A 27,552-nucleotide genomic window follows, 5' to 3' on the forward strand; every position below is an offset into this window, starting at 1 on the left:
TCCAACACTTTTGAGGCCATTTATTGTTTACTGAAATCCAAGTAATCTTATAAAAAAGAGAAAATAAGGAGGTTAATAATTTATCCAGAACCATCAACTAAAATCGCTGACAATATGAAATGAAAACAATAGCCCAAATTAGAGAAAACAGACTAAAAGAAAAGAAGTGTCACAAGATATATGTGACTATAATGTCGTGAGTCTAATATTTGAAACGGCTAGGGACCAAATTTCATTTCTAAAATACAAATTCCATGTTAATGGATATAGCTCTATATACATCTACATCTGTATCTATATAAAATATGCTGGATTCTCATCTGACAAAAATCTGAACAGAATATTAACTGAATATGTTATATTAGAATGCATGACATATAGCTCATAAATGATTTTCCTTAAGTGCACACTATGAATGAAGAGAGGCATTAAATTCTTTATATGATACGATTTCCTCATTCTTCCCTTTGCTCCCTCCACCCCAGCTAGGATGGCGTTCTTGTTTTTCTTTGAACAGGTTTTGCACATGCTGTTCATCTTGCCTGAAATGCTCTATATCCAGTTAGCCTCTTGGATTGCTCCCTTATTCTTCAATTGTTCAAATTGAAGAGGACTTTTCTAACTAATATTTAAAAATTATAATTTGTCCACATAAAGATTTGTACATAACTATTTGGAGCAGTTGTACTCATACTAACTTGGAACCAGAAACACTAAAATGTTCCATGACAAAGTGAATGAGTATAGAAATTGTGGTATATTCATACAGTGGAATACTAGATAGCAATAAAAGATAATGAATGCCTGATATACTTTTAAAAATTTTAAACATTACTTTTCTTTAACTTATATTTTAGGTTTAGGAGTACCTATGAAAGTTTGTTATATAGGCAAACTCATGTCATGGGGCTTTGTTGTACAGATTATTTCATCCCTCAGGTATTAAGCCCAGTATCCAAGAGTTATTTTTCCTGCTCCTGTTCCTCCTCCCACCCTCCCCCCTCACGTAGACCCCAGTGTGTGTTGTTCCTTCTTTGTGTTCACGAGTTCTCATCATTTAGCTCCCACTTATAAGTGAGAACATATAGTATTTGGTTTTCTGTTCCTGTGTTAGTTTGCTAAGGATAATGGCCTCCAGCTCCATCCACATTCCCTCAAAGACATGATCTCATTCTTTTTGTGGTGGGAATGCCTGACTGACTTAATGACACAGATGAACCTCAAAAATCTTATGTGGCAACAAAGAAGCTGGTTTCAAATAATTCGATATATATGAAAGCCTACAAAAGACAATCTAATCTATAGGGACAGAAAGTACATGAGTGGGTGCCAGGGCAGGAGGATACAGGATGAAAAAGGAGTGCAGAATAACTATTTAGAGTGACAGAGGTTTCTATAACTCGATTGTGGTGATGGTCACATGGATGTATACATAGGCCAAAACTCACTGAACTGTACACATAACATGTTTTTTTGTTGTATGTAAATTTACCTCAAAGATCACCAGATATACTGTATAAAGCTGGCATTCACTTCCATGTTGTTGGACTCTGGAGCCCAACCACTGAACCACTGAGTTCAGAGCTGAGTGAATTTTTTGTTTTAAATAAATACAAAACCTCAAATAAGAAGATGATTGTTGAATTTCAAAATAGGCTGTAAAAGGAATGTAGAGGGGTGTGTGTGTGTACTTTGCTAAGACTCTCTTGACTTAAATCATTTTTGGGCATCTTATTTTGGAACTGGATTCAGAATCCAATTATGAGTGGTTCAATTTCATTACTTTATAGTCAAAATACACTTTTGGACTGACACCATCCTCTCTAATCACAAGCTTAGAGCTTGACGACGTATATCTTTGCCTAAAATATCAACCATAACCACAAAATAATAAGAGTTGCTGTTATTAAGAACAGTCAAAGTCATGGGCTGAAAGAAGAGTTTTATAAATACCTAAAGTCCAGTGTCATTAGAATTAGAGATTTGAATTTCTTCAGGTGATTACACAAAAGAGATGTCTACTTTCTCTTAAATGTAGATGCTTTTACACATTGCTAAAAATCATATTTTAAACTCACAGAATTACACTGTATATCAATTACTAGAGTTGATAGGCTGTTGATAGGCTACAATGAGTTCAGATTTCTATCATTAGTTCCTAAGTTGAAGCAATTAATTACAGCTTTAAAGATTTAGCAGGTTGAACTTAAGGTGACATTTAAACATTTAAATTAATTTGCAAAACAGAATTTAAGTATAGTTGCATTATCATTGATACACAATTAACGGTTAAAAAACTTTGATGACATATTAGTAATATTTTATTATAAAGTCCTTGATATATTTTCTGTAGCCCACTCCAGGTAACTGAATTAATTTTCAACCCAAAAAAACATTCTAATTCACATCACAGTTCCATGTCTTTATTCTCATTTCAGGGAGTAGAAAGTTTCACGTATGAAAATATAGTTTTAAGAGTCTTTTTGTTTGGTATTTTCCATTTTCAAAGCACTTTTCATTCAATTCATTCTTCTCATTATGTTTAGTATTAGCTATCCACATTCCTCAAAAACCAAGGTACAAAAACTCTAATTGACTTCCTCAAAGGCCACAGAAAATATCACTAATAGACTTTCTACTTGAATTTAAAGGCTCTCAAGATTTTGGCAAAATCACAAAACCACTCCAAATGTAGTTCTCTTCGTTAACTAATTACATCTTGTATAGAGATAACAGGCAAAGAGTGCAACCATCATTTTAATTCTATTTTGAGAATGGTTTTTAAGTGTGAAACCGCATGCATTTAACACTAACAGGGATGAAAGGACAAAACAAAATGAAACCCCCCAAAGCCTAACAAACCTAATACCACCATTCAGTCAAGGAGAGGCATAGAGAAATCATCACTTTTCATTTGTAGAAAATATTTTTGAGCACCACATATTCGGTAGGCATGAGTTGAACATTCTGATGAGACAAGTGGGCATTTGGGATGAAAGACTCCAGATGAAGCCATGATTAAGCAGAGTTTGCTATCAGGGTTTCTGTATTCCCATGGAGATGTTTGGGTAAATCATCTACCAGGCAAAACAGTAAGGGTAAAATTCCTAAATTCTGTGTGATTTACATTGTTTTTTTTTTTGTTTTGTTTTTTTTTTTGTAAATGAGCTAGAAGATAAACTCATCTATACAATGGTCAATAAATACAAAAATGAAAGGGTTTCAGTCAATAAATATGAAATGGGTAAGAGTTCACACAGCACAGTGGTAGAAAACACATTATCTTAAAAAAATATATGAGGCGGCATTTCCAGGGAGTACATTTTATTAGGTGGAATCAAATGTATTTACCTCCCTCTGTCTTTTCAAGTAGGAAGGGCCTTATTTCTGCAAGTGGGATCAAGACTGGAGTCAAGCGACTGATTTTTCTGATAATACCACCTCAGACACTGACCAGATGAGTACCATTTCACTTCAACCTTTCTTCAAAACCACAATGTACAGATTACCAATTAAAGTGCATTATGTAGCTTTAATCATAGCTACCAACAGTGTATGAGCATAGCAGGTGGTGAAGATGGAATATTATTTGTACAGTGAAATAATAAAGTACAATGAAACTTTACCCTTTCAAATGGTAACACATCAGAAATCACTTTACACTCAAAACACAACTCAAAAACACTCAAAAACACATTTTAAAACCTTTCGTTTTGATTGAACACACAGCATGCTTAATGGTTTCAGCACTTTCAATTCTTTTTAATAAGTGTTACAAACTGAAAACAAGACAGGTAGGTACTAAAAATATATTGGATATCTTAAAATTATCAACCCTACCAGTGGAAATAAAATGATGGCAATTAAAAGTAATACAGGTTATTAAAAGTTAAGGTCTCGGAGGCTAAGAAGTCATGTTAGACTGTCAATTGTTTTCCCCACAGTGGGTAATCAGTTAGAAATGAAAAAAAAAAAAAATCTAGTAGTTTAGTTGTGGTCAAAGAAAGAGTCAGTGGGGATGGGGGAGGTTTCAGCAACATGCTGGTAGAAAAAAAGAGACTTACATAGTCTGGGAGGGCAGTGAAATGGAAGGCGTGGTAACCTCTCTCACTTAGTTGTCATTTTTTGATTTTCAATGACATTTTTTTCATTCGTTCGCCTAGTAAAGATGACAGAAGGTCCTAATTTATTATCTGACGTCTATTCCTGTTCCTAGATTTAAGAGAGTTTAACTGTATACAGTCATATAATCCAATATAAACACTTTGAAAAAAAGAAAACTAGATCACTGATGTTGCATGCATTCAATTATAATTATAACGGCACACCCAAACCAAAGATAAGGACTTGGGGCAAGAATCAGCCCGCACAGCCCAGGCACTGGTGGGAGAGGTCAGTGGATTTACAATTTCCTCAGATTACAGCAGTAAAAGGGAGGAGATCACAAGAAAGAGCTAACTTCTTCCTGAAATGATGATAAGCCACAGGTTATGAAAAATGCCTGCATTAAAGTCTTCTGCATGGCTCTGTGGATCTTCATATACTATATGCCCAAATGGAGCTGGTCAAAATACACAGCAAAGATATTCTCTATAGCAGATGCCTTCTGCTGCCAACATTAACCTGAATTTTAGATGATGAGAGAAGGATCATCATCACTTATCTAACATGACCTGACAGATTGTTTGGGCTTGACTAAAGAAAAAAAGAGATGGAGTGTAAATTTCTGTTTCTGTATGTAAGTTACACCAGGGCAGGTCAGATTAGTCCATGCCATGGTGTCCCTGATGTTTCTTCCCCTCCCACTTTCTGTGCTCACTTCAACATGTGTTGGGTGGGCATGCTGAAGGTGCTCAGGAAATATTGGGAAATAGATAAATGAAGAGACAACATCCATTAAATTCCAGGAAGAAAAACCAGCTGGAATTGCAACAGCCTTCACTTTTATGGCTAATTCGTATGCTTTAGGGAACACGAGGGAAAATTAAAAGAATAGAAAACAAAACAAAACAGAAAAGACTTTTCATAAGCAGAAAGGGAAGGGATCAAGGGAGGAAAGAAATAATATTAACAAAACTCCAAACAGCTTAATGCCAAAGTCACCTCCTGGCGTTTGCAAATATTGGTCAGAAGCAAAATGCTGGAATTTGGATTCCAGTTCTCTGGTGGCAGAATATCACATCTGTTCATCTGGTCTAAGGCAAATAATTCCCTATTCTCATGGGCAATCTAAAGTAGATTCTTTGATAGGTACATGATCTTTATTCCATTTAATTTAAAAAAACTATCTCTGGAGGAGGTTTAAAGTCAAAAGCTGTTGTCTGAAACTTAGCTAGGATTACTCACAAGATGAACAAGGCAAAACAATGTTTAGTCAGTTTCCATAGGTATGTTTTTATCGGATTATGTTTATTCTGAAAAACTAATTTATTGGAAAAGATATCTTAATTATACTATAAGAGATTGTTATTATTATTTAAGAAGCAGCAGGGCAGAATAATCTTAGTTTGATTAAAATTGTTGAAAATTAAGGTGCCATTAGCATAAGAATGTTTACATGTGGCTTCCCTCTCTGTGAGGTCATCTCATGATAGTGTCATTTACAGAGTGCTTTTATAAGGAGGGCACAGAAAAAGAAGAAAGTTCTCTATCCCTAGCTCATCAGTGAGCACCTCCAGGGTAATCCCACTCTCAGAGAAACAGAGATGAGTCATCAGAAAGCCACATTCTTTAGTTGTTCAAGGCCAACTTCCTAGCCTGAATGAGAATCTGTCCAAGCCAGCAGCTGCTTCAGGATGAGAAACCCTTCCCTGTTCCAGTCCATAACACATGTGGGTAAGAATGGATCAAGTCTGCCTTTAGGAGGGCCGCACGCAAGTCTAGCTCAAACATCATCTAGTGCTGCTGTCTGCCTAAGATGTAGGACATGGGGTATGTCTGAAGAAATGTAAGGAGGTTGGATAAAATGGATTTGGTAGGGTTTTGGTAGAGACTGTTCATTGGGGTGTTGGCTTTACTGAAGTCATCAGTGATAACAAAGACTATGAAGTCTAGTGATGTCTGAACTCCAAAACTGAGTTGTTTGCTACTCTAAGTGGCTTCTGCTTTACCTGATGAGAAAGAAATTCTGATGGGGGACACTGATGTCCCTATTACTGGCAATTGAGTAATTTGTGAAATTGTTCTCCTATTATTTTTTTTAAACTACTCTTCCAACAAGTTATTAATAAATTACTCAACACTGGGACACAAAAGCAAGCCCAAGGAAGAACAGGAGTTTTCAGATTCATTTCATGCATATATTTCACTCAGTGTTAGGACAGAGTTGGGTGGGACAAAGAAGGGCACCCAGCACCACACATTTCTGTAGGCAGGCAATTTCCGTTTTCCCAGTCTAAGGAGAAATAGGTGACTACGGATTCCTGCTAAGCAAGACCTGCGAGAGCCGGCTGACCTAATTTAAATACAAGCCCTTGTTGAGCTCTTGTTGTAGGAACCTTTTCTAAGCCTTAGCTCTTTTTTGTTCTTTCAGATGTTATTTCATAAAAAGTCATAGCATCTTTCTGCAGTCCTAGTACCCTGCATTCCCCACTTCCCCAAAGCATGTTGCTTCTCCTGCTAGCCTCTGCCTTAATCACATTTATTTGTGGGACTCTAGGGAGGGGATGGTAATGTTTAGAGTAGAGAAGAAAATAACTCTTTTTTTAAAAAAAGTCATCTTATTATGATCCTGTTTAGATGAAATATGGGACTTGCCATCAACAAAATTACAAAACAATCCCACTGGGAGACCAGCCCATTCAGAATAATTCATCTGTGAAAAAGTGAACTTTAATTGTTACTCTTGGCAGCCATCTAAGAGAAGAGTGAAATATTATACTACATATTGCCACGTGCAATAGTAAAATACCATTTCCTCCTTGCCAGAAGCAGTGCACAACCCTCTTCAAATTCAGGTTTGGGTCTGGTGATTTAGTCTAAATCCTCTGTTTTCCCCTCTCCTAAACCAACAGAGGTTTTCAAAAGAGCTGCATTTTTGTTAGAACTATTTGCTCTTTTTAAATTGCCAAAAAGTAATAAGTAAAACTAAGACATTTATTTGGGTTAAAGTTTCCTCAGCTTCATGGGGGTTAATGTCCTTAGTCTGTGATCCTTCTACTAAGAAGCTCATTCCAGCTTTCAATCAGCCAAGGTTATGTGTCAGCTCCTTCTCTCCCCTGCAGCCTCATGGATTTATATTGTACGAGTTGGGAGCATGTGGAAGCTAATCAAAATGAAACATACATATGGCAAATTACATCCTGGATTTTCTGGAACAACTGAAATTTCTAATAATTTTGAGGTTGCCCATACAATTACAATTTTGGGATCAAATCTCCTGATTTCGGCTTCAGAGAATGCAATTTCAACAGGTATTTACAATTCTAGATTAAAAGTTCATTGAAAACTGCTGCATTATATAGTTTACATGCATGGAAAGGTATTTGATAATACTCCAAAGCACGGACATATTCTTTTCCTAAAAATAGAGTGAAGCCTTCTGTGAAGATATTAATCAAAGAATTCTTAATGTGGCACTGGTAATCTAGGATATTTATAGATTTTGTTTCAGCATGAGTCTATAATAAATTATTTATAAGTAATTTTAAAAACATACATTCTGGTAGAAATATTTGCATATATTGGTCATATATAAGGATATATTAAGATCATATGTAAGATATGATATGTAGATAATATTACTTAGCATCCAAAATGCTTAAATTATTAGGGCCCTTAAAAATTAAATGACTTGCTCAGGACCATGTTACCAATGGTCTGACCATCAGAACCTCAATTTTTAAGTAGATGTGCCCTGTGCTATGGAACACTGTATTTCATCCATACAGATATATGATGATACTAAGATTATTTGGGAATACATTTTAAGTCTGTAGATATAAACAAATTAATCTTTGTTATAAGTTAGATTAATGAATTAAAACTTTATTATAACTTAGGTCACTTACAACTTGAGTAAATATACTAAACTTTAGGATATATGTTTTATATGGCCATTTTATTTTTATTATAACATATATTACCTATGACAATAAATATAATAGCTACTGTTAATAAGACTTTGGGAACTATGATCCGTATTAGCCATGGGAAAATCTTCAGTACTTGTTACATACTGTGCACAACTGCATAAGGACTGGACATTATAAAGCATCATCAGAATTTTTAGTTTATATAAAGTAACATTTCTTAGACTTATTACCTGTTTTTCTTTGTGGAAAATTTAAAACAAACAAAAGCAAAATTTGTAGAATGCATGGCCTTAGCAACTAACAGTGCTACACTAAAGTGAACAATATATATCAGTTATTATTGAAGTGGAAGTAGTCCTATAGAAGGTGAGGAATTTTAAAATACATTATTATAAATATCACTTAGATACTCAATGACAGCAAATAGTAAACTAATCAGGGGTCCCATAGGTCGACTATACATGGGAGTTGGTCGATCTTTTAAAAAAATTGACCTATGATGTGGGAAGCCAAAGAAATCTCACTTATCTGTGTAGTTTTAACTTAAAAAAATCAACCTGCCTTTCATTTACTAAAAGATCAAGCTCTTTGTGTGTCAGCACAAAATTTAAAGTTTTGTTTGAGGGGTTCTATTTCCTGCTCTCCGTTTAAAATGGGGGAAAAATAAAAATATTTTGCCTGTGACAGAATATGAAAGAAGTTCTCACCCTTAAAACCAGCAGCATTGGTTTTCCAGTCATTAGCGTTCAAATGTCCCGCACGGGAAGTCCTGACAATAACATGCTGTACGTCTCTCCAGGTCAGAAACGGACTGGGGAAAGACAAGGTAAGAATCATTGTACCAAAAAAAAAAAAAAGATGGGGGAAGCAGAGAGTCACAAGCAAATTAAAAAAGCAAAATCAAAATGGCAAAGTACTAAAAACAAAGGGTCAGAGATTTGGGTTTGGGATAACCAAATGCCAAATGTCGCTCTTGTTCTCAACATGGAGAAGTGACATTAGTCTGTGGGAGGCAGAAAATGTAACCTTAAACTGAAGAAATAATAAGACTGTAGTCAGGGTAGCTTAGGTTTTTAAAAGGGTGAGCGTTTCCAGTTTCCTCAACAAAATGGCTGCCCACTATGGTGCTGTCGTCCTTTGTATAAAAGCTGGCATCATCATCAGAAGATTACAGTAAGCTAGAATCAAAACAGAAGGCCTCTGGAACGTTTCTTCTTTAATCATTGAATAGTTCGGTAACTGAGTGGCAATTAACCAAAAGAACTCAGCAATGTTGAACCTTCTATGCATACATATGTGGGATATGGAAAAATCTCAGCGAAACAGCATCCCAATTGTCAGCATTTTTAAGCAAGAGAATATGGTACAGAACCCAAAGCTGGGCTCCAAGGCACAGACAGTTATAAGGGCATTCTTAATTTGCAATGGGTAGTTGTTATACTGTGTTATTAGATACCTAGTTCTTACGGCTACTAGCACTGAAGAACACAAAAGAGACTACTGAGCAGGAGATACTTTCATTGGAGAACTGCAATGCTAATCGTAATCACACAGAAAACAAATCCAAGCACATACACACAGACTTTTATTCCCTTTCATTGACTACGTATATACTCGAAGGCATTTGACTCAGGGCATGCATGCAATTCTAATCAGGATACTTATTTGATTCAGTCTTGAATTCTGAGGTGTGCTGATCTTTTCCTTAACTAAGAAATATGACAATTTTCAAGCAGTGTGTGCAGCCATTTTATTTATTTCTCACCAGCCACCTTCACTTCAGCAGAAATATTTGCAAAGGATGGGAGAGAAGATTAAGGGAAGAGGAGAAAATTACTCACTACCTGCCTTGAGGTGTGATGGGCCTTGAGGTAGTCTTTCTGCATTCTCTATTATAGGTGTGTGGATATTGGGGTCTTTCAGGCAGAGGGAGAACTTAGTATCTTAATTGTGCCTAATTTTTCATGATAGGGGCTGTATGTTTCTTCACTTTATACTACATTTTTTCCCCCATCATACTCATCACATCTATGCTTTTTAGGGTGGTCACGGCGGCCTTCTAGTAAGAAGGGGTCTAGTGATCAGATTCTGACTCCTTCATTTTCTATCTATGTGAAATTAACCTCTCAAAGTCTTAGTATCCCCACTTAGAACATGGATGCTAGTATCTGCTTTATATCGTTATACTGATTGAATCAGTTAAAATAATGCCAAGTACTTAACCTTGTGCCTGGTGCATAAGAAGCCATTAAGAAGTGGTAGATAGCAAAGCATTTTGCTAAAATTTGCAGCCACAGCTCTTATTTGGTGGCTTGAATATGAAAGAAATGGGGAAAGAAAAGTACTATTGAGTTCTGACACTTTTTCTGTTATGGTCTCAGATTAAAAATAAAAGGAGACTGAGTCCTGCCATTTTTTAAAGTTTCCCAAGCAGGTAAGACTGGATCTAGACTACTTGGTAAAGTGATATTAACAAAAGAACTTTTATTGTGGAAATTAAATCCCAACTACATAAACTTTAAAACTATGAGAACGACAAAAAGAGAATTATTCTTGTTTTCTTAGGTTACAGCACTTGTTAGGAATCAATTTTAGAACCTGATAAAGCAAGAAACTTTCAAGAAAGGGAGGGAGGCTGTTTGGTGGAATCCAGGGGGCAGGACGTTTTGCTTCTAAAACAAATTGCATGATTTGACCCTTTGCTGACTAACACTAAATTCATTCACATGATCCTTCAGTAGACTCAATGCACTACTGTCAGGGAAATCAGAAAGTAAGTCAAGGGATAATCTTGAATGCCAGTCTCAACATAAGATGTTCTAGCTCTGCTAAGATGGTATGTCCTAGTTATTAGGGTGAAGGGTAAAAATGACAAGAAAACTTGGTCCAGAAAGACATTCTAGCCACTTATTTATGGTAAAGCAGAATCCTCCCAAATGAACATATATGTTTTCATTTTGTCATGAGTAAACAGTGAGACACCAAAGAGTACACTTGGATTTGATGAAAATACCTACATCAACCTAGTAATTTTAAAACAACATTTGACACCTAGTTAGAACTTCCACGTTTTAACTCCTTAAACTTAACCCTCCTTTAGGGAGGAGAAAATAAGAAAAGAAGTCAGTGTCTCATGTTACCTGTCACCAGGGCAAGATTCCTTCAGATATATCAAGCAAGAAATTCTGATCATTGGGAGATCTACGTTTTCCCTAGTTAACCTTAGCACTAAAGATTTAATTTTCATAATAGAACAGGGAACATTTATATTGATCTTATACTTTAAGCACCTGTATTCTGGCAGATTCAGGAAGCCTCCTGCATTCAAACTCAGACTGAAGAAATAAGAGTTACTTGTTCTCATGCTGAGTAGCAAAACCTAGTTCTTGGAGTGCTTGTAATTAGAAGGAAGAAATTAGTTTCAGGAAATTGGAACTACACATGGAAAGAGAAGGTGTTTGGATGGTTTTACTCTGATATTTGGTAATGCACAACTTCAGAAATGATCTAATTTGAAAATTTCCTGAATTTCACCAAAATAAAGTAAGGAAGCCAAATTGAAAAACCAGTGGACCTGCAATCAGTAGTGTTTCTATCTGTGGGAAGATAATTAGCTCGAGAAACAGCCATAGGTTAATTTTGCTGGACATTATGGTTTATTTATTGTTAGAATCCAGAGACGACTCTTGTTTATGGATATGTCTGATTCACATCTTACTTTTCATTTGTATTTATACTCACAGGGATGATGCAGAAGTAAAGACTAAGTCAAACTATGAGAGATCTCGTAAACCATTTATAAAGTAAATGCAGAGAGAGAAGGCTGAGTGCTCTCTGCAGGGAGCTCCACAGTCCACAACCATAATTTAGGACTCCCTAATACCTATTCCTCTCTGCCAAGTATCTTGGACCCAAACTCCAATGGCCTCTGAAAACTGAGACCTCTCTGATCTCCAAGAATAGACAGACTTGTGCAACAAGAGATTTGAAGCAAACAACTATTGAGAGATCAAAAGTCTAACCCACCTGGAGAAAAGAACATCTCCCAATCCTGAGTCTTGTGACCACCGCCCTATAATAAATCACATGTAGTTATGCTACACACCCCTCAAATTTCTTCCTGGAATTATTAACAAATGCCCTTAAACAAAACTATACATGAAGAGAGTAACATTTATAAACACCTACAAGATATGGGTAGCCATCTATGACCTTTCAAACCAATGAAATGAACATGCCTTTCTGGGGAGTTCTATATATGTAATCATTTCTAGTTTTGCATCCTTTGCTGAACTCATAGTAATAACCAACATTTAGTGAGCACTTGGCCATGGCCAGGCACTGTATGTTTTGTGTACATCATTGTTGCATGATATTGTTGCAACATATGATATCCACATCATATGTTGCATGAACATCATATGATGTGGGTAACATTCTTATTCCTGTTTCACAGACAACAAAATTGAGGCTTTGAGTTACACACAGTAACTCAAATACACAGGTAGTAAGTAGAACTAGAATTCAAGCCAGCTGGACTTGGCTATATAACTTATGCTATCAATCACCATATAACACTATTTCCTAATGGATACACACACACATCTATTTGTCAGGAAGTTCTTTGACAACTGCATCAAAAAGCCAAGTATGGCACGTTGCATCCTCATGTTTACACACACTTTGTACACACACTCTTTCTCGACTCTGTTGATTTTTGTTTACCATAGCATTCAGAAGATTCCTGAGTCTTAATTTGTTCTGCAGGTTCCAAAGGCCTAACTTTTACCCATTCTTTCAAAGGTAAACAGAAAAATAACACACCAGGAAAATCACATGATTTTTATAATAGTTTACATGTATGCTGTGTATCATAACATCAGTATATTACTGCATACCATTATTGTTATGAACTTGTCATCTTGCCTGCCATGGCCACACTTGGATGTGGTTCACAGCCAGGCTATGTGACCCTTCTCTGTTCAATGAACCTCAGCTGAACCTCACCTTAAACACTTCTAGTTTTCTAGTTTTCAGCTGCAAAAACAGCATAATTGACACGATCACTACACAGTGTTTGCATTACATTTCTACTCTGAGCAGTTCCGAGTATTTCCCAGGCCCAACACAAGGTGTAGAAGAAGCAGGACATCTCCCAAAAGAGACATTTTGTGTAGTGTTTCTTGTTGGGCTAAGTGCAACTGCCAGCACTTCAATTGAAAAAAAAAATGCTTCACCAAAAGGTTTTTCCAGATAATTCTGGGAAATTCATGTGTGAGTGCTAAGCCAAGATGGGCGGATCACGAGGTCAGGAGATCAAGACCATCCTGGCTAACACGATGAAACCCCATCTCTACTAAAAAATACAAAAAACTAGCCGGGCGAGGTGGCGGGTGCCTGTAGTCCCAGCTGCTCGGGAGGCTGAGGCAGGAGAATGGCGTGAACCCGGGAGGCGGAGCTTGCAATGAGCTGAGATCCGGCCACTGCACTCCAGCCTGGGCGACACAGCGAGACTCCGTTTCAAAAACAAACAAACAAACAAAAAAATACATCTGTACCTGGTGGTCTTTAAAAACAAGGACTAATTTGAAATCTTGGGTGACTGACTCACCTGCAATTATTAAGGGGAAAAAGATAACCAACCTCCTGCTCAACCCACCACCCAAATACATCCTCATTGTCATTTAGGGGCAGCTGATAAAAAAGACAACAGATACACATCTTGTTACAGAAAGAGAATTTATCAATAAGAGGACCAACAGCTAGTCCAGATAATGAAACTGTTTCCTAAAAGAGCAATCCTAAAATACAAGAGTGATTCTGTTTAATGAAATGATGAGGTCCAGATCAATGGGAAAATTGCATCACAAATATCTAACTTCCTAAATGTTCAAAACCAATCCAAGATGAAACTAGTCTCCTTCAATGCAGAATAAAACCACTTTTGTAAGATTATGTAAAATAGATACAGAAAGAGTCAGAAAATTAATGTCACTGTACCGATGCTAAAAGAGATCGGCAGTTATGGGAACAGATTCATTGTGAGCTGGAGACACAAAGACGAGGCAGAATGTATTTAAAGCCTGCTGAGATCGGTAAAAACATTACTCTGATTGCAGCTAGTGTATGAAAGTGGTAATTCAAGAATAAAATACCGACCTTCCTACAAAGAAAAACAATCTTCTTTTGTTAGGTAATGAAGAGCCCGAAAGGATCATCAGATTGTCAGTCCCATTGCGAGCAGGATTATCCACCACTGGGGGTGCATTTGTTTTGCTTTGTTTTGTTTTGTATTCTACAATAATTCAAAAGTTTCAGGCCTAAAATTGGTTTGCAGTATTGGAAAATACAGCTAATAATGCCTCAAGATTTAGAAATGTGAGTTGTATTGGTATTACCCAAATACCCACTTATGATTCCTCCACACCTGAACCAAAGTGGAAAAAATGAAAGAAAAGAAAAAATTGGTTCAAGACCACGCAAAGTTTTATTGTGAAAATATTCGAATCCCCTGGATTTACTCTAAACCAAAGGTAAATTTGGATTCTAAACACACTTAAGAAAAGATAGCCCCTAATTTATAAAGAAAAATTTTGTCATTGAAGCTGAAGTATCTTCTTTTCCTTAGAAATCCTGGCTTATCACTGTAAATACTTATTGCATCTAAAAGACAAAAATTACGTTTTATGCAGGCCCTATGAAAATATAATATGTTGTTTGCAAGCTCAATAATCATTTCCTTGAAATACTTTGCCACATAAGCTCTTAGAAAATAGAACTTGAGAAAGGGTCAGTCATTTGAGATCATAAGCATTGAAATCAAATCGCAATTATGAAGCTTTCCACCAGGTCTCCCTTTAGACTTAACTCCCTCCAACAACTGTGCCCTGAATATAATCCTTAAGGCCTCTTTTTATTCAAACCCATAACCCAGAATCTAGTTCTGCCCTTCAGTTTTACCCCAAGCTTGAAAACTGTTCAAAGTAGGCAACACGTGACAGTGTCAGTGTTCTTAAACGTACCCCCCTCAACCTGTGAGAAACTCTTGCTCACTTTCCCTTTTCTGCTCATTCTGTGGGCTGTCCCAGGACTTAGCATGAATCAATTATGCAGTTCTAGGCTCACAGGCTAAGTCCTGCAGGAAGACATGGTTACCCCCCTCATTTCTATTTCTCATTCAAAATAATACAAAAATGTTGTTTTGCGTTCTACAGCCTCTAATCACATGAGAATGGTGGAAATTACACATCACAGTCAGGAAGACCTAGGGGTGAATCATGACCTCCTACCTGATAGTTCTGTAACACCGGACAATTTACTGAACCTCTTGAGGTCTCTGTTTCCTCAGTCGCAATGTGGAGAAAATAGTGCTGACTCCACAAGATAGTTGCAAGAATTTGAGGTAATGGAAATAAAGAGCTTGGTATATGATAGGCTACCAAAGACAAGCGCCATGATGATTTACTGAGATTAAGAACCTACTGTACCATTATAACTCAGAAGGACTACTTTCGCTGAATTTACACCAGCATTTGATGAATCTGTATATAGTTAGGCCAAGTTTTCTGCAATGTTCCTAAACTTTAGTAATGTTTTTTAGTTTCACTAATAGATGAACAAAACAGCATTTTTAACACCTTAGTATATTTCTGCTTAGTGAAACAACAATGCTACTAAGATCTGTCAAAAAGATCTGGTTTTCACAAGCCTATAGTGTAGGTGGCAATTTAATTGGCTGGGGAATGAACTTTTTGGATCCGCTAGGACTGTTAATAAATCCACTCTATGTGTGGGAAATCTTCCCTCTTAATAGTTACCCATTGATGTAATTGTGGAGGATTGTGAGATGTTCTTTGGTTTGATATGAGAGTGTTTTAGAATATCAAATGTTAGAATGAGGACAAGTATACTTTGCCTAGCCAAATTGCCAGACTGAAGTGCTTTTGATACTGTTCTACATAGTTCAGAGATTTGCAGAGTTTTCACCTCAAAAGCCAGTAGTTAAACCCTTGGAGAGGCAACAGAAATCATTGGTTGCATTGCCATTATTATGATTCTAAATTACTTTATAGCCTTTTTCTCCCATTTTTTCCTGTTAAGTAAAAGAACTAAAATGATGCTTCTCGATGTTTATTGAAGTATATTTTAAAATGAGGCTTTTCAACGATCAGCTTTCACTCTCAACTTTAATGAAAATAAGAATTTTGGCCTCTAGAATTTGAAGTAAATGTTATTATGCCTATTTAAAAAAAATTTGTATAAACGTACGGGGTACAAGTGTAATTTTGTTACATGCATATATTGCATAGTCATGAAATCAAGGCTTTTAGGGAATCGATCACCCAAACAACGTATGCTGTACCCCTTAGGTAATCTCTCATCATCTAACCCCCTCCCACCGCCTCCCACTTCTCATTCTCCATTGTCCATCATCCCACACTCAACATCCATATGCATACATTATTTAGCTCTCACTTTTAAGTAAGAACATGCAATATTTTGTCTCTCTGTGTCTGACTTGTTTCACTTAAGATAACAGTCTCTAGTCCATCCATATTGCTATAAAACACATGATTTCTTTTTTTGTTTGTTTTGAGACAGAGTTTTGCTCTTGTTGCCTAGATTGGAGTACAATGGCATGATCTCAGCTCACCGCAACCTCTGCCTTCTGGTTTTAAGCAATTCTCCTGCCTCAGCCTCCTGAGTAGCTGGGATTACAGGCATGCGCCACCATGCCTGGCTAATTTTGTATTTTTAGCAGAGACGGGGTTTCTCCACATTGGTCAAGCTGGTCTCGAACTCCCGACGTCAGGTGATCCGCCTGCCTCAGCCTCCCAAAGTGCTGGGATTATAGGTGTGAGCCACTGCACCCGGCCTATTTCATTTTTTAATGGCTGAATTATTATGCCTATCTTAGAAACTCCCGGTTTAGTGTATCAATTCCTAGTAGTCTTTCTAATTATTAGACATCATTGATAGGAACAAAAAATATTTTAAAAATTACACACCACACACACACACACACACACAGAGGAAAAGATCAACAAAGACTAACAGAAATCTATTTCAGAAATTTTGGAAGCATTTCAAAAAATCTTATGAGCTAATGTGACTATGAGGAAAATAATTTTTAACTTTCTTTTTCATTGTCTCCCTCTATTATACATCTTGGGATGCCAAAATGGTATCTTTCCAGAATCCCTGACAGTGAAGGATACCCAGCAGAGTTCTGACTAATAAAGCAAAAGTCTACCGGGCATTTCTGACAAAGCTTTGCTTTCCTGCTATAAGGATTGCTGGTCCTGCATCATTTTTTCCTTTCTCCTTTTATTTGGAATGTGGATATGATGATTGGAGCTGCAACAACCATTCAGAAAAGAATAACAAAAAACCCCACATAGACCTTGGCCTTGGTAGCCTTGAGCTTCCTTGGCCTTGGTAGTTTGAGCTTGGTAGCCTTGAGTCAACATCTTGACTGCTAACTCGTGGACTTTTTCTTTTTCAACCCTCTTTCTTACTACTGAAGACATTTCCTAAAAGATGTATCCCCAGAAGTATGGCGTAGTAGATGGCATGTATTGAAGGTTTACTGTGAGCCAGGCACATACACTATCAAAAGAATTCTACATCCATTATTTCATCTATTCTTCGTGACAGTCCTGTGAGACAAATACTGTTATTACTTTCGCTTACAAAATAAAAACATCAAAGCAGAGGAAGTTTAATGATCTTCCTCAAAGTCATACAATTAGCCACAGTTGAGACTGGCCCAGGCAACCTGATTTCAGAGCCTCAGCTCTGACCCTCGCCACCTGCACTGTCTCGGACTAGAGGGGGGCATGACGGAAAGAGTCAGGTTAATGGTGCTTGTAGGGACTGGCCGTTCAGCCTCTAGTATCGTCAGAAGGGGTAGGAAATGGTCCTCTCACTTCAGAGGGATCTCTGCTACAATCTCAGAATTGGACAGAGATATTTGCTCTTCATCCCATCCTTCAATGGCAGATTTGAGTAGGTCTGTGCTTGGAGGCTAAGCAGAGCAAGGACAGAGCCACAGCCTTTCTGTAGCCAGTGTTTTTTTTTTTTTTTAAATTGAGAATGAATAATTTTTTTTTTTAAAGGAAAGAATGGAAACAAAGAAAGGAAAAAGAAAAGAAGGAAAAAGAAATGCAAGAGAAGAGTACAGGGAAAGGAAAACAAAGTGGTGAGAAAAAAGAGAAGAGTCCAGACTAGAAGAATAACAATAATATGGAGCTGATGGAAAACACAGTGCAGGGAAAAGGAATCAACCAAGTAATAAAGCAAACTGAGTGAGAATAAGGAAGATTATGAGGAATATGAAGTGGTATTAGCAAAAGCAAAGGATGCATAGGAAAGAGTAAATTGACATGGATAGGTGGAATTGATATCATGGAAAGCTGAGTTAATGATGTGGAATACAAATGTGAGGACTTTTTTTTTTTTTTTTTTTTTGAGATGGAGTCTTGCTCTGCCACCAGGATGGAGTGCAGTAGCACGAATCTCGGCTCACTGCAACTTCCACCTCCCCGGTTCAAGCGATTCCCCTGCCTCAGCCTCCCAAGTAGCTGGGTCTACAGGCCCACGCCACCATGCCTGGTTAATTTTTTGTATTTTAGTAGAGGCGGGGTTTCAGCATATTGGCTGGGATGATCGCGATCTCCTGACCTTGTGATCCGCTTGCCTCGGTCTTCCAAAGTGCGGGGATTACAGGCATGAGCCACTGCACCCGGCCACTTCTTGCATATTTTTAAGGAAAGAGATGACAAGGAAGACAAGATGATGGATTTGGAGGACAGGAAATAAATCTGGCTTCAGAATATTAGCTTTACTTTGCTCTCAGGACTAACAATTACTGAGTCTTTCCTATTTATCAGATGCTCTACTGGGTGCTTTAGGTATGTAACTTCACTTAATGAACACACAACCCCATGAGATAAACAGCATTATTATTCCCCTTTTACAGATAAGGAAACTAAGGCCTAGAAAGGTTAACTTTCTTTCTCAAAGCCATGTAACTAGTAAGAAGCAGAACAGGAATTTGAAGGAAGGTTTCTCATATACTTCAGGACGCAGGCTCTGAAGCTCTGTGGTGATCTTTGCCACTAATCAAAGTCACATTTGATTAAAAATGTTCAAGGTGGGCTAAAAATACTTAATGTTTTCCAGGACATATTAATGAAAAGAGTTGCATCCCCTAGACTAGTCCTAAAATATATACGTTTTCATTACAATACAAATGAAAAAAAAATCCTAAAACTAAGCAAAACAGGACTTCTAGTTTAAGATTTTCTCTGCAAAGCTAATTTTAGAAGATAATAATAGAACAGTTAAAATGATTTAAAAGAAATAAACCCAAGAATTTTACACTAGCCTTGTCGTCCTTCATGAGTGAATACAGAAGACACATTCGCAGGATTGAGAAAACTGACTAAATTGCCCGTCGACAAATACAGACTCTGAAGATCAACATAAAATAAGTAAATAATTTAAAGATTTATTTTGATTTATGAATAACTCAAAATTTAAAACTGTAGAATATGTAGTTGTTATTAGAAAAGACCTAATGATGACTCCAAAATAAAATGAACAGAATTGAGACTTAATAATTGTTTTAAAAGAATTCCTCTGGGAATAAAAAATACTAAGAAAAATTAACAAAAATGGTCTGTGGCAGAAATCCAAATTATGGTATTAAAGACAGGGAAATAAGTAGATGAGGGCGGTAAATGTAAGCCATATTTATATAGCAAGGAGTCAAAGGTGATACCTCTTCTATTACAAAACACATTGATTTCAAAATACGGCTTTATTTACAACTATGTATAAAATATGAAAACTAAAAATTAAACAATAGACAGATTTTTTCCCCTGCACAAAACATATACAAAGATTCACGAATGGGAGAATTCATTGCAAACAATATAACATTTTAGATAAAAAACACTTAAAAGGACAAAAAGTTGAATTTACTTGAAAGACAAAGTAAACTAAAGATGTAACAGCATGATATTTGCACATCAAAATGGATGAATCAAAGACTTTAAGAAAAAAGAAGTAGGCGGGGCGCAGTGGCTTACGCCTTGTAATCCTAGCACTTTGAGAGGCTGTTGTAGTGGGCGGGTCACTTGAGGTCAGGAGTTTGAAAACAGCCTGACCAACATGATGAAACCCTATCTCTACTACTACTACTATTACTACTACTACTACTACTACTAAAAATAGCCAGGCATAGTTGCCGGCGCCTGTAATCCCAGCGACTCGGGAGGCCGAGGCAGGAGAAAAGCTTAAACCTGGGAGGTGAAGGTTGGAGGCTGTAGTGAGCCAAGATCGCACCACTACACTCCAGCCTAGGCAACAAGAGCGAAACTTTGTTTCAATAAAAAGAAAAAAAAAATAAAAAATAAAAAATAAGTAACTGATGGAAGCACAGTAATGTTCAGATAAATTTAATCCATTTATGTCAGGAGAAAAACATACAGGATTTGTTTACATTATAGTTAAAATTTAATAATATTGAAATATATGTCCTATAAAGAGTCTTTCTTTTTTTTGAGACGGAGTCTCGCTGTGTCGCCCAGGCTGGAGTGCGGGTGGCGCGATCTCGACTCACTGCAAGCTCCGCCTCCTGGGTTCACGCCATTCTCCTGCCTCAACCTCCCGAGGATCTGGGACTACAGGCGCTCGTCACCACGCCCGTCTAGTTGTTTTGTATTTTTAGTAGAGACAGGGTTTCACTGTTAGCCAGGATGGTCTTGATCTCCTGACCCGGTGATCCGCCCGCCTCGGCCGCCCAAAGTGCTGGGATTACAGGCGTGAGCCACCGCACCCGGTCAAGAGTCATTTTTTTTTTTAAGACTTCACAGATCAACTTAAGAGCTTGTAATGAAAAGTTGAAGTTACATTGGGTCAAAAGGAAATTTCACCAATTGCCCTAAGCGAAAACAATACCTCACAAAACACTGGTGTTGTTATCATCTAACCCTATTATCTGACCACAATGTAGTGAAAAAAAGGTCAAATCTCAATAGTGACAAAGTTTGTTTGACACTTAACAGTACTTTACTCAATTGTCATTCTACCAAACAGGAAGTGAAAATATCATTAGAAAATGACAGTCTCTCAAAAGTGTGTTCAGAGATAAATTCACATCTTTAAAAAGTTTTATTAATATAAAAGGAAAAATAAATGAACAATGATTCAGCCAATAAGATTCATAAAAGAATGAAGAGGAAAACAGGAAAGAAAGTGTAAAAAGAAAGAAAGAAAAATGGAAAAAAATTACTGATAAAAGAAATCTCAAAACTGGACCTTTGAAAAACAGTAACAAAAAAACTAATCGAGAAAATTAAGAAGAAAACACTAATAAATTCTAAATATTAAGGCAGTCATAAAAACCAATACAAGAGATGTTTATAGTATTAGAAAATACTGGGGTTACTTCTAAAAATGGCTTTGAGGCCAGATGGTTTCCTTCAAACATGCAAGAACTCTGATCCCAAGGGTCTCTGGAGAGAAAATACAAATTGCAAAATTCCATAATTTATTTTGTGAATTTAACATCATCTGATACCAAAAACTTGCAGAGACAGAGGCCAGTTTCAAGGTCAAACCAACATGGGTTTAAAAAAACGTGAGTTAAAAGCTTGACTCTCCGTTTACTACCCGTGTTACTTTATAGATAAGAATTACATGAAATATACCAAAAATATACTTTAGAAAATGCTATTTATCTGCTGTAGGTACACAACTAATGTTAGCTAGCTGCCGTAATAATAGCATAGAACACACATATATATACATACATTATGTAGTAAAAGAAAATCTCAGAAAAATAAACTCAAAGACATAAAATATGCTAAAATTAAACCAATAGCATATTAAATAACTAAATCTGATTCATAAATATAAGCAGGGAATAATATTAACAATGTATTATTCTAATAAATCATATCAACAAATCTAGTATGAGAAACTATATATTCATCTCAACAGATACAGAAACACCCAAATCTCATTCCTAATGATAATATAAAACCAAAAATGCTGCATAGGCATTATGAAGAACATCTAAAAGAAACACAAACTTTGACAAAAAGTGAAACAGAAGGTGAAAAAAAAAAGAAATCAATAGAAAATCAGGATCTAAATGTGAATGCTATCTCATAATATTTACCATTTTTTGAAGGGTTAATGTAATCGAAGTAATATTGTGATGATATCAGCTTCCTTATTTTTAGTACTTTCCATATACCTAAGTTCATTTTTTGCTAGCAACAATCCTGTGATTCTGAGTTATTGACCCAAATTTCAGATGAAAAAGCTGCAACTAAACAAAGTTAGGAAATACGACTTCCACTTGCTCAAGTCTATCCAGGAAATAATAGTAGACGCAGGATTGGAACTGAAGTTAGCTTGACTCCAAAATCTCAACTTATAATGACTAATCTGTACCACTATCCAATAAGAACAAATATGAAAAATTCTTAAAACACAGACAAGTATTACTATCATCAGATGCTATGAATATATTCTGAAAAAAACAAACAAGATAAAATGTGAGTTATAATATAATGTGAGTTAAAGGACCTAGAGATAAGAAAAACATACAAAAATAATGGCTCTGTTACAGATAAGTAATAATCAGTTAAAGAAATAATAGCAATAGCAAAACAAACAAATATTTGCTATTCCAAAAAATATGTCTGAAAACCTATGAAAACTAAGGACAAGTCTGATACATTAATATGCCAATAAAAAGAAGATCTAAACAATGTATAACGATTTTCTTGATTGGGAATACTTGTAAAGAAGCCAAGATTTACACAATTGTTATAAATTGCCACTGGGATTGTTTTTGGAACACAAAAGACTAGTTCTAAATTTTATCTGAGAAAATGAACGAATAAGTATGTTTAAGAAAATGTTTAAGATATGAAGTGATTCTGTAATGTTTAAAGATTTGGTAGAATGATAGAACAGAAAATAGTAAAGGAAGTCTTCATACATGCAACAACTTAAAAGAAGACAAAACAAACTGGTTTTGGAGGAGATAGATTACTTAACAAATGACATTGGGCAAATAGGATCCCTATAAAAACTCAATTTAGATGCTCATACTGGACAACAAAATAAACTCTAGTTGGTTAAACTTTAATGATGACAAATAAAACAAGAAAGCAGCATCACATATTGTCACTGATTTGTGGTATCTAAAAATTAAAACCAGTGAACTTATGGATATAGAAAGTAGAAGAATGGTTACGGAGGCTGGGAAGGGTGGTGATGGGGAGTGCTGGGGGGAGGTAGGAGTGGTTAGGGGTGGCCAAAAATAATAGTTAGAAAAAATGAATAAGACCTACTAAATGATGGCACAACAGGGTGACTATAGTCAATAATAACTTAATTGTACATTTAAAAATAACTAAAAGAGTGATTGGATGGTTTGTAACTTAAAGGATAAATGCTTGTGTCACGGATATCCCATTCTCCGTGATGTGATCATTACACATTTCATGCCTGTATCAAAGCACCTCATGTACCCCCTAAATATATACACATACTATGTACTTACAAAAATATTAAAAATTATAAACTCAAAAATTAAAGAAAATATTACATGAAAATGTCACTCATTAATAAATTTTGAAATAGGAAAGAACTTCCTAGCCTGAGGCTTTTTAATCTGGGGTCCATGAATTCCCCGAAGGTACAGGAAATTCCTTGCCACATGTAAATCTGGACTCATTTAGGGTGAAACATACATAGCTTCATCAGCATATGTAAAATTCTCTAGGAGGTACAAAAAGATCAGGTATGCCTATCTAATTGAAGATTTAATAAAGAACACATGTATTTGACTAAATAATACTTTTAAAATAAATTTAAAAATTCCCTATTTCAAAACAATATAAACAATACCTAAAAGCAAATGAAAAATTAAAACATTACTTGCTATAACTATGGCCAAAAGGTAATATGTTGGGTATATGCAGGTAAGACAAATACGAACATGAAAGAGTATTAGGCGATTAGTAGAGGATTCAAAGCATTATTATCTTTTCGAGTGACTTTGAAATACACTTTTCAAATTCAATTTGAATACCAGTCTTTACAATAAAAAAAAGTCTCAGCATCTAATTTCCAAGAACTGAATGGAGACAGCACCTACAAAAACCTGAAACCTTCTTTAATCTAATCTTGCTTGACTGCAGGTTAGAAAAACATTCTTTGGTTAAAAAAAGGGTTGGTTTAAAAAAACAAATGGGAGGGGAACAACAAAATGAACAACATGATCTGAAAGGAAGGCAAAATGCAGACTGAAGACAAAGTATGCAGTATTTTTATAGTAAACATGATGCATATATTAAGAATATTTGGAACTAGCATCATAGCATTAGGAGTTACACTAAAAGCTTAAAACATGCTTAAAGTTGGCTGTGTAGGGAGATATTTGATTTACATTCTATGTGATTTATATATATATATTATATAAAATGTATTTTGATAATACTTAATTAATTTGAAGATTATATTATCAAAATAATGCATTATATAAATAAATACCTAAATTTTAAAAATGGTTCTATTGCTAATAATGTAATCATCGTGGGATTGCTCTTCCTGGAATCTGTCAGTATTAAATAAATATTTATTTGCTTCTAAGATATTAGTGGCAAATGAAATTAGTAGAATGCTTGCAAGCACCACTTTGATGAAAAAGGTTCTCGATCTTTTGTATTTCAAAGACTGGAACATTGTTTTTCAACTTGGGAATCAACATGAGATTCATCACTTTCATTGCTAAGTAAGGATAGCATCATTTCCTACAAGTAGGAAAATGTTATGCAAAAACAGTATATATAATCAGAATGAGTAGATTGCAAAAATTTTTTCTCCCATTCTGTAGGTTGCCTGTTCACTCTGATGGTAGTTTCTTTTGCTGTGCAGAAGCTCTTTAGTTTAATGAGATCCCATTTGTCAATTTTGGCTTTTGCTGCTGTTGCTTTTGGTGTTTTAGACATGAAGTCTTTGCCCATGCCTATGTCCTGAATGGTACTACCTAGGTTTTCCTCTAGGATTTTTATGGTATTAGGTCTAACATTTAAGTATCTAATCCATCTTGAATTAATTTTCGTATAAGGAGTAAGGAAAGGATCCAGTTTCAGCTTTCTACTTATGGCTAGCCAATTTTCCCAGCACCATTTATTAAATAGGGAATCACAAAGGGCTAATATCTAGAACCTACAAAGAACTCAAACAAATTTACAAGAAAAAAACAAACAACCCCATCAAAAAGTGGGCAAAGGATATGAACAGACATTTCTCAAAAGAAGACATTCATACAGCCAACAGACACATGAAAAAATGCTCATCATCACTGGCCATCAGAGAAATGCAAATCAAAACCACAATGAGATACCATCTCACACCAGTTAGAATGGTGATCATTAAAAAGTCAGGAAACAACAGGTGCTGGAGAGGATGTGGAGAAATAGGAACACTTTTACACTGTTGGTGGGATTGTAAACTAGTTCAACCATTATGGAAAACAGTATGGCGATTCCTCAAGGATCTAGAACTAGATGTACCATATGACCCAGCCATCCCATTACTGGGTATATACCCAAAGGATTATAAATTATGCTGCTATAAAGACACATGCACACGTATGTTTATTGCGGCACTATTCACAATAGCAAAGACTTGGAATCAACCCAAATGTCCATCAGTGACAGACTGGATTAAGAAAATGTGGCACATATACACCATGGAATACTATGCAGCCATAAAAAAGGATGAGTTTGTGTCCTTTGTAGGGACATGGATGCAGCTGGAAACCATCATTCTTAGCAAACTATCACAAGAACAGAAAACCAAACACCGCATGTTCTCACTCATAGGTGGGAACTGAACAATGAGATCACTTGGACTTGGGAAGGGGAACATCACACACCGGGGCCTATCATGGGGAGGGGGGAGGGGGGAGGGATTGCATTGGGAGTTATACCTGATGTAAATGACGAGTTGATGGGTGCAGCACACCAACATGGCACAAGTATACATATGTAACAAACCTGCACGTTATGCACATGTACCCTACAACTTAAAGTATAATAATAATAAATAAATTTAAAAAAAAAATCAGAATGAGTCACTTTAAAAATTCCTTTTTTTAATTAAAAAATATACCTTTGTTTTAAAAATAACCTACATTGCCATTGTTATTCACCTTTGCCTGGTGACCCCTGAACACTCTCACTGAATAGCATCTCTACAGACCAGATGGTTTCTGGGCAATCTTCCAATGTTATGATTCTTCAGACAAACTGACAACAATTGCTTTATATTCCAGGTATGGGATCCCAAATGCTTGAGAGTGTTAGCACACTGAAAATTATAAAATTGAATACATCTGCTATGGAAAATGAGGCTATCAAATGTCAATTCCCATGGCACCTAAATTCAGAGCAACGAACAAAAATTCAGCATGACTAATACGATCACTCCTGTATCACACTCTCTCCAGGAAGCTCACTACAACATTCTTTCAAGTTGTTTGTAAAGGTTTCCAATAGCTAAACAACAAGCAGACTCTGCTGAAAGCCCCTGAGAGACCCTCACCTCCCTATTTTAAATCTCACTAGAATTCTCTTCCTTCGCACCAACATTCCCTGGTTGTGTACAAGATTTTCAAATAAATTCGAGTGCTCACTGAAGACTACATAACTGCATTCTTGCTGACTAGATGAACAATTTTCATCTGTGAAGTCATGCCAGTTTTCAGCCTGTTTTCAATCATATACAGGCAGGTTTCTAAATTTGTTATAGGAATATAAAAATTACGGATCATTCAGGTATTCCTCTTTATCATTTGGCCTTCTATTAAGGCTTGGTTGTGACTGCAAGCTCTATTAGATGAAAAAGGTAAGATGTGCTTAACGTTGCCAGAAAGCAATAACTCAGTTAAAAACTCACAAAAACCAACTGTAAGTTGAATCACTTTTATGACTCCAGTTGCAGCAAAAATGCTGTCATCTCCTTGATGACCTTGCCACTTCTTTTCCTTATTTGCCGTTATTCAGCCTTTCCTACTCTTCACCCTACCATCAATCCCGCTAGCACAATATAATGTTTTGTTCTATTTTTTCCTTCATGCCAGATATAATTATCTTTAATCTCTACCTCCCTAGACTGAAATGTAGGCTCTGTTGGAGCCAACTTCAAGGCCTCATACACATTTGTGCTCAACTTACTTGACTGTTCCTGGCAGCTCTGGCAAGGACCATGCATGTTTTGTTCATAGATGTATTCTAGTTCTTAGCACAGTGCCAGGCACATACCGAACTAGCTAAACATTGCAACAGTGACTTGTAAGATGTATTACAGGTTTAGAAATGTGAAAAAAAGTTTGTTTCAAAATAAAGAAATTATGATAATCCTGAATGAATCAATCAAGATTTAGAGTTTAAAGAATATCTCACTAACTACAGATACCAGAATA

At 36.1% G+C, this 27,552-nt stretch overlaps 1 protein-coding gene across 5 annotated transcripts in view; it reads right to left on the reverse strand.

Moving 5' to 3' along the window:
* Nucleotides 1-27,552, reverse strand: part of PCSK5 (proprotein convertase subtilisin/kexin type 5) — a 462,318-nt gene that overhangs the window by 209,267 nt on the left and 225,499 nt on the right. For all 5 annotated transcript variants that reach the window (XM_037998500.2, XM_007969534.3, XM_007969533.3 and 2 more), the window contains one exon: nt 8,741-8,844. In XM_037998500.2, the coding sequence (XP_037854428.2) occupies nt 8,741-8,844 (104 nt within the window). The remainder of the gene's footprint in view (nt 1-8,740; nt 8,845-27,552) is intronic.

The sequence above is a fragment of the Chlorocebus sabaeus genome, chromosome 12, assembly GCF_047675955.1.
Source record: "Chlorocebus sabaeus isolate Y175 chromosome 12, mChlSab1.0.hap1, whole genome shotgun sequence".
NCBI classification, from domain to species: domain Eukaryota; kingdom Metazoa; phylum Chordata; class Mammalia; order Primates; family Cercopithecidae; genus Chlorocebus; species Chlorocebus sabaeus.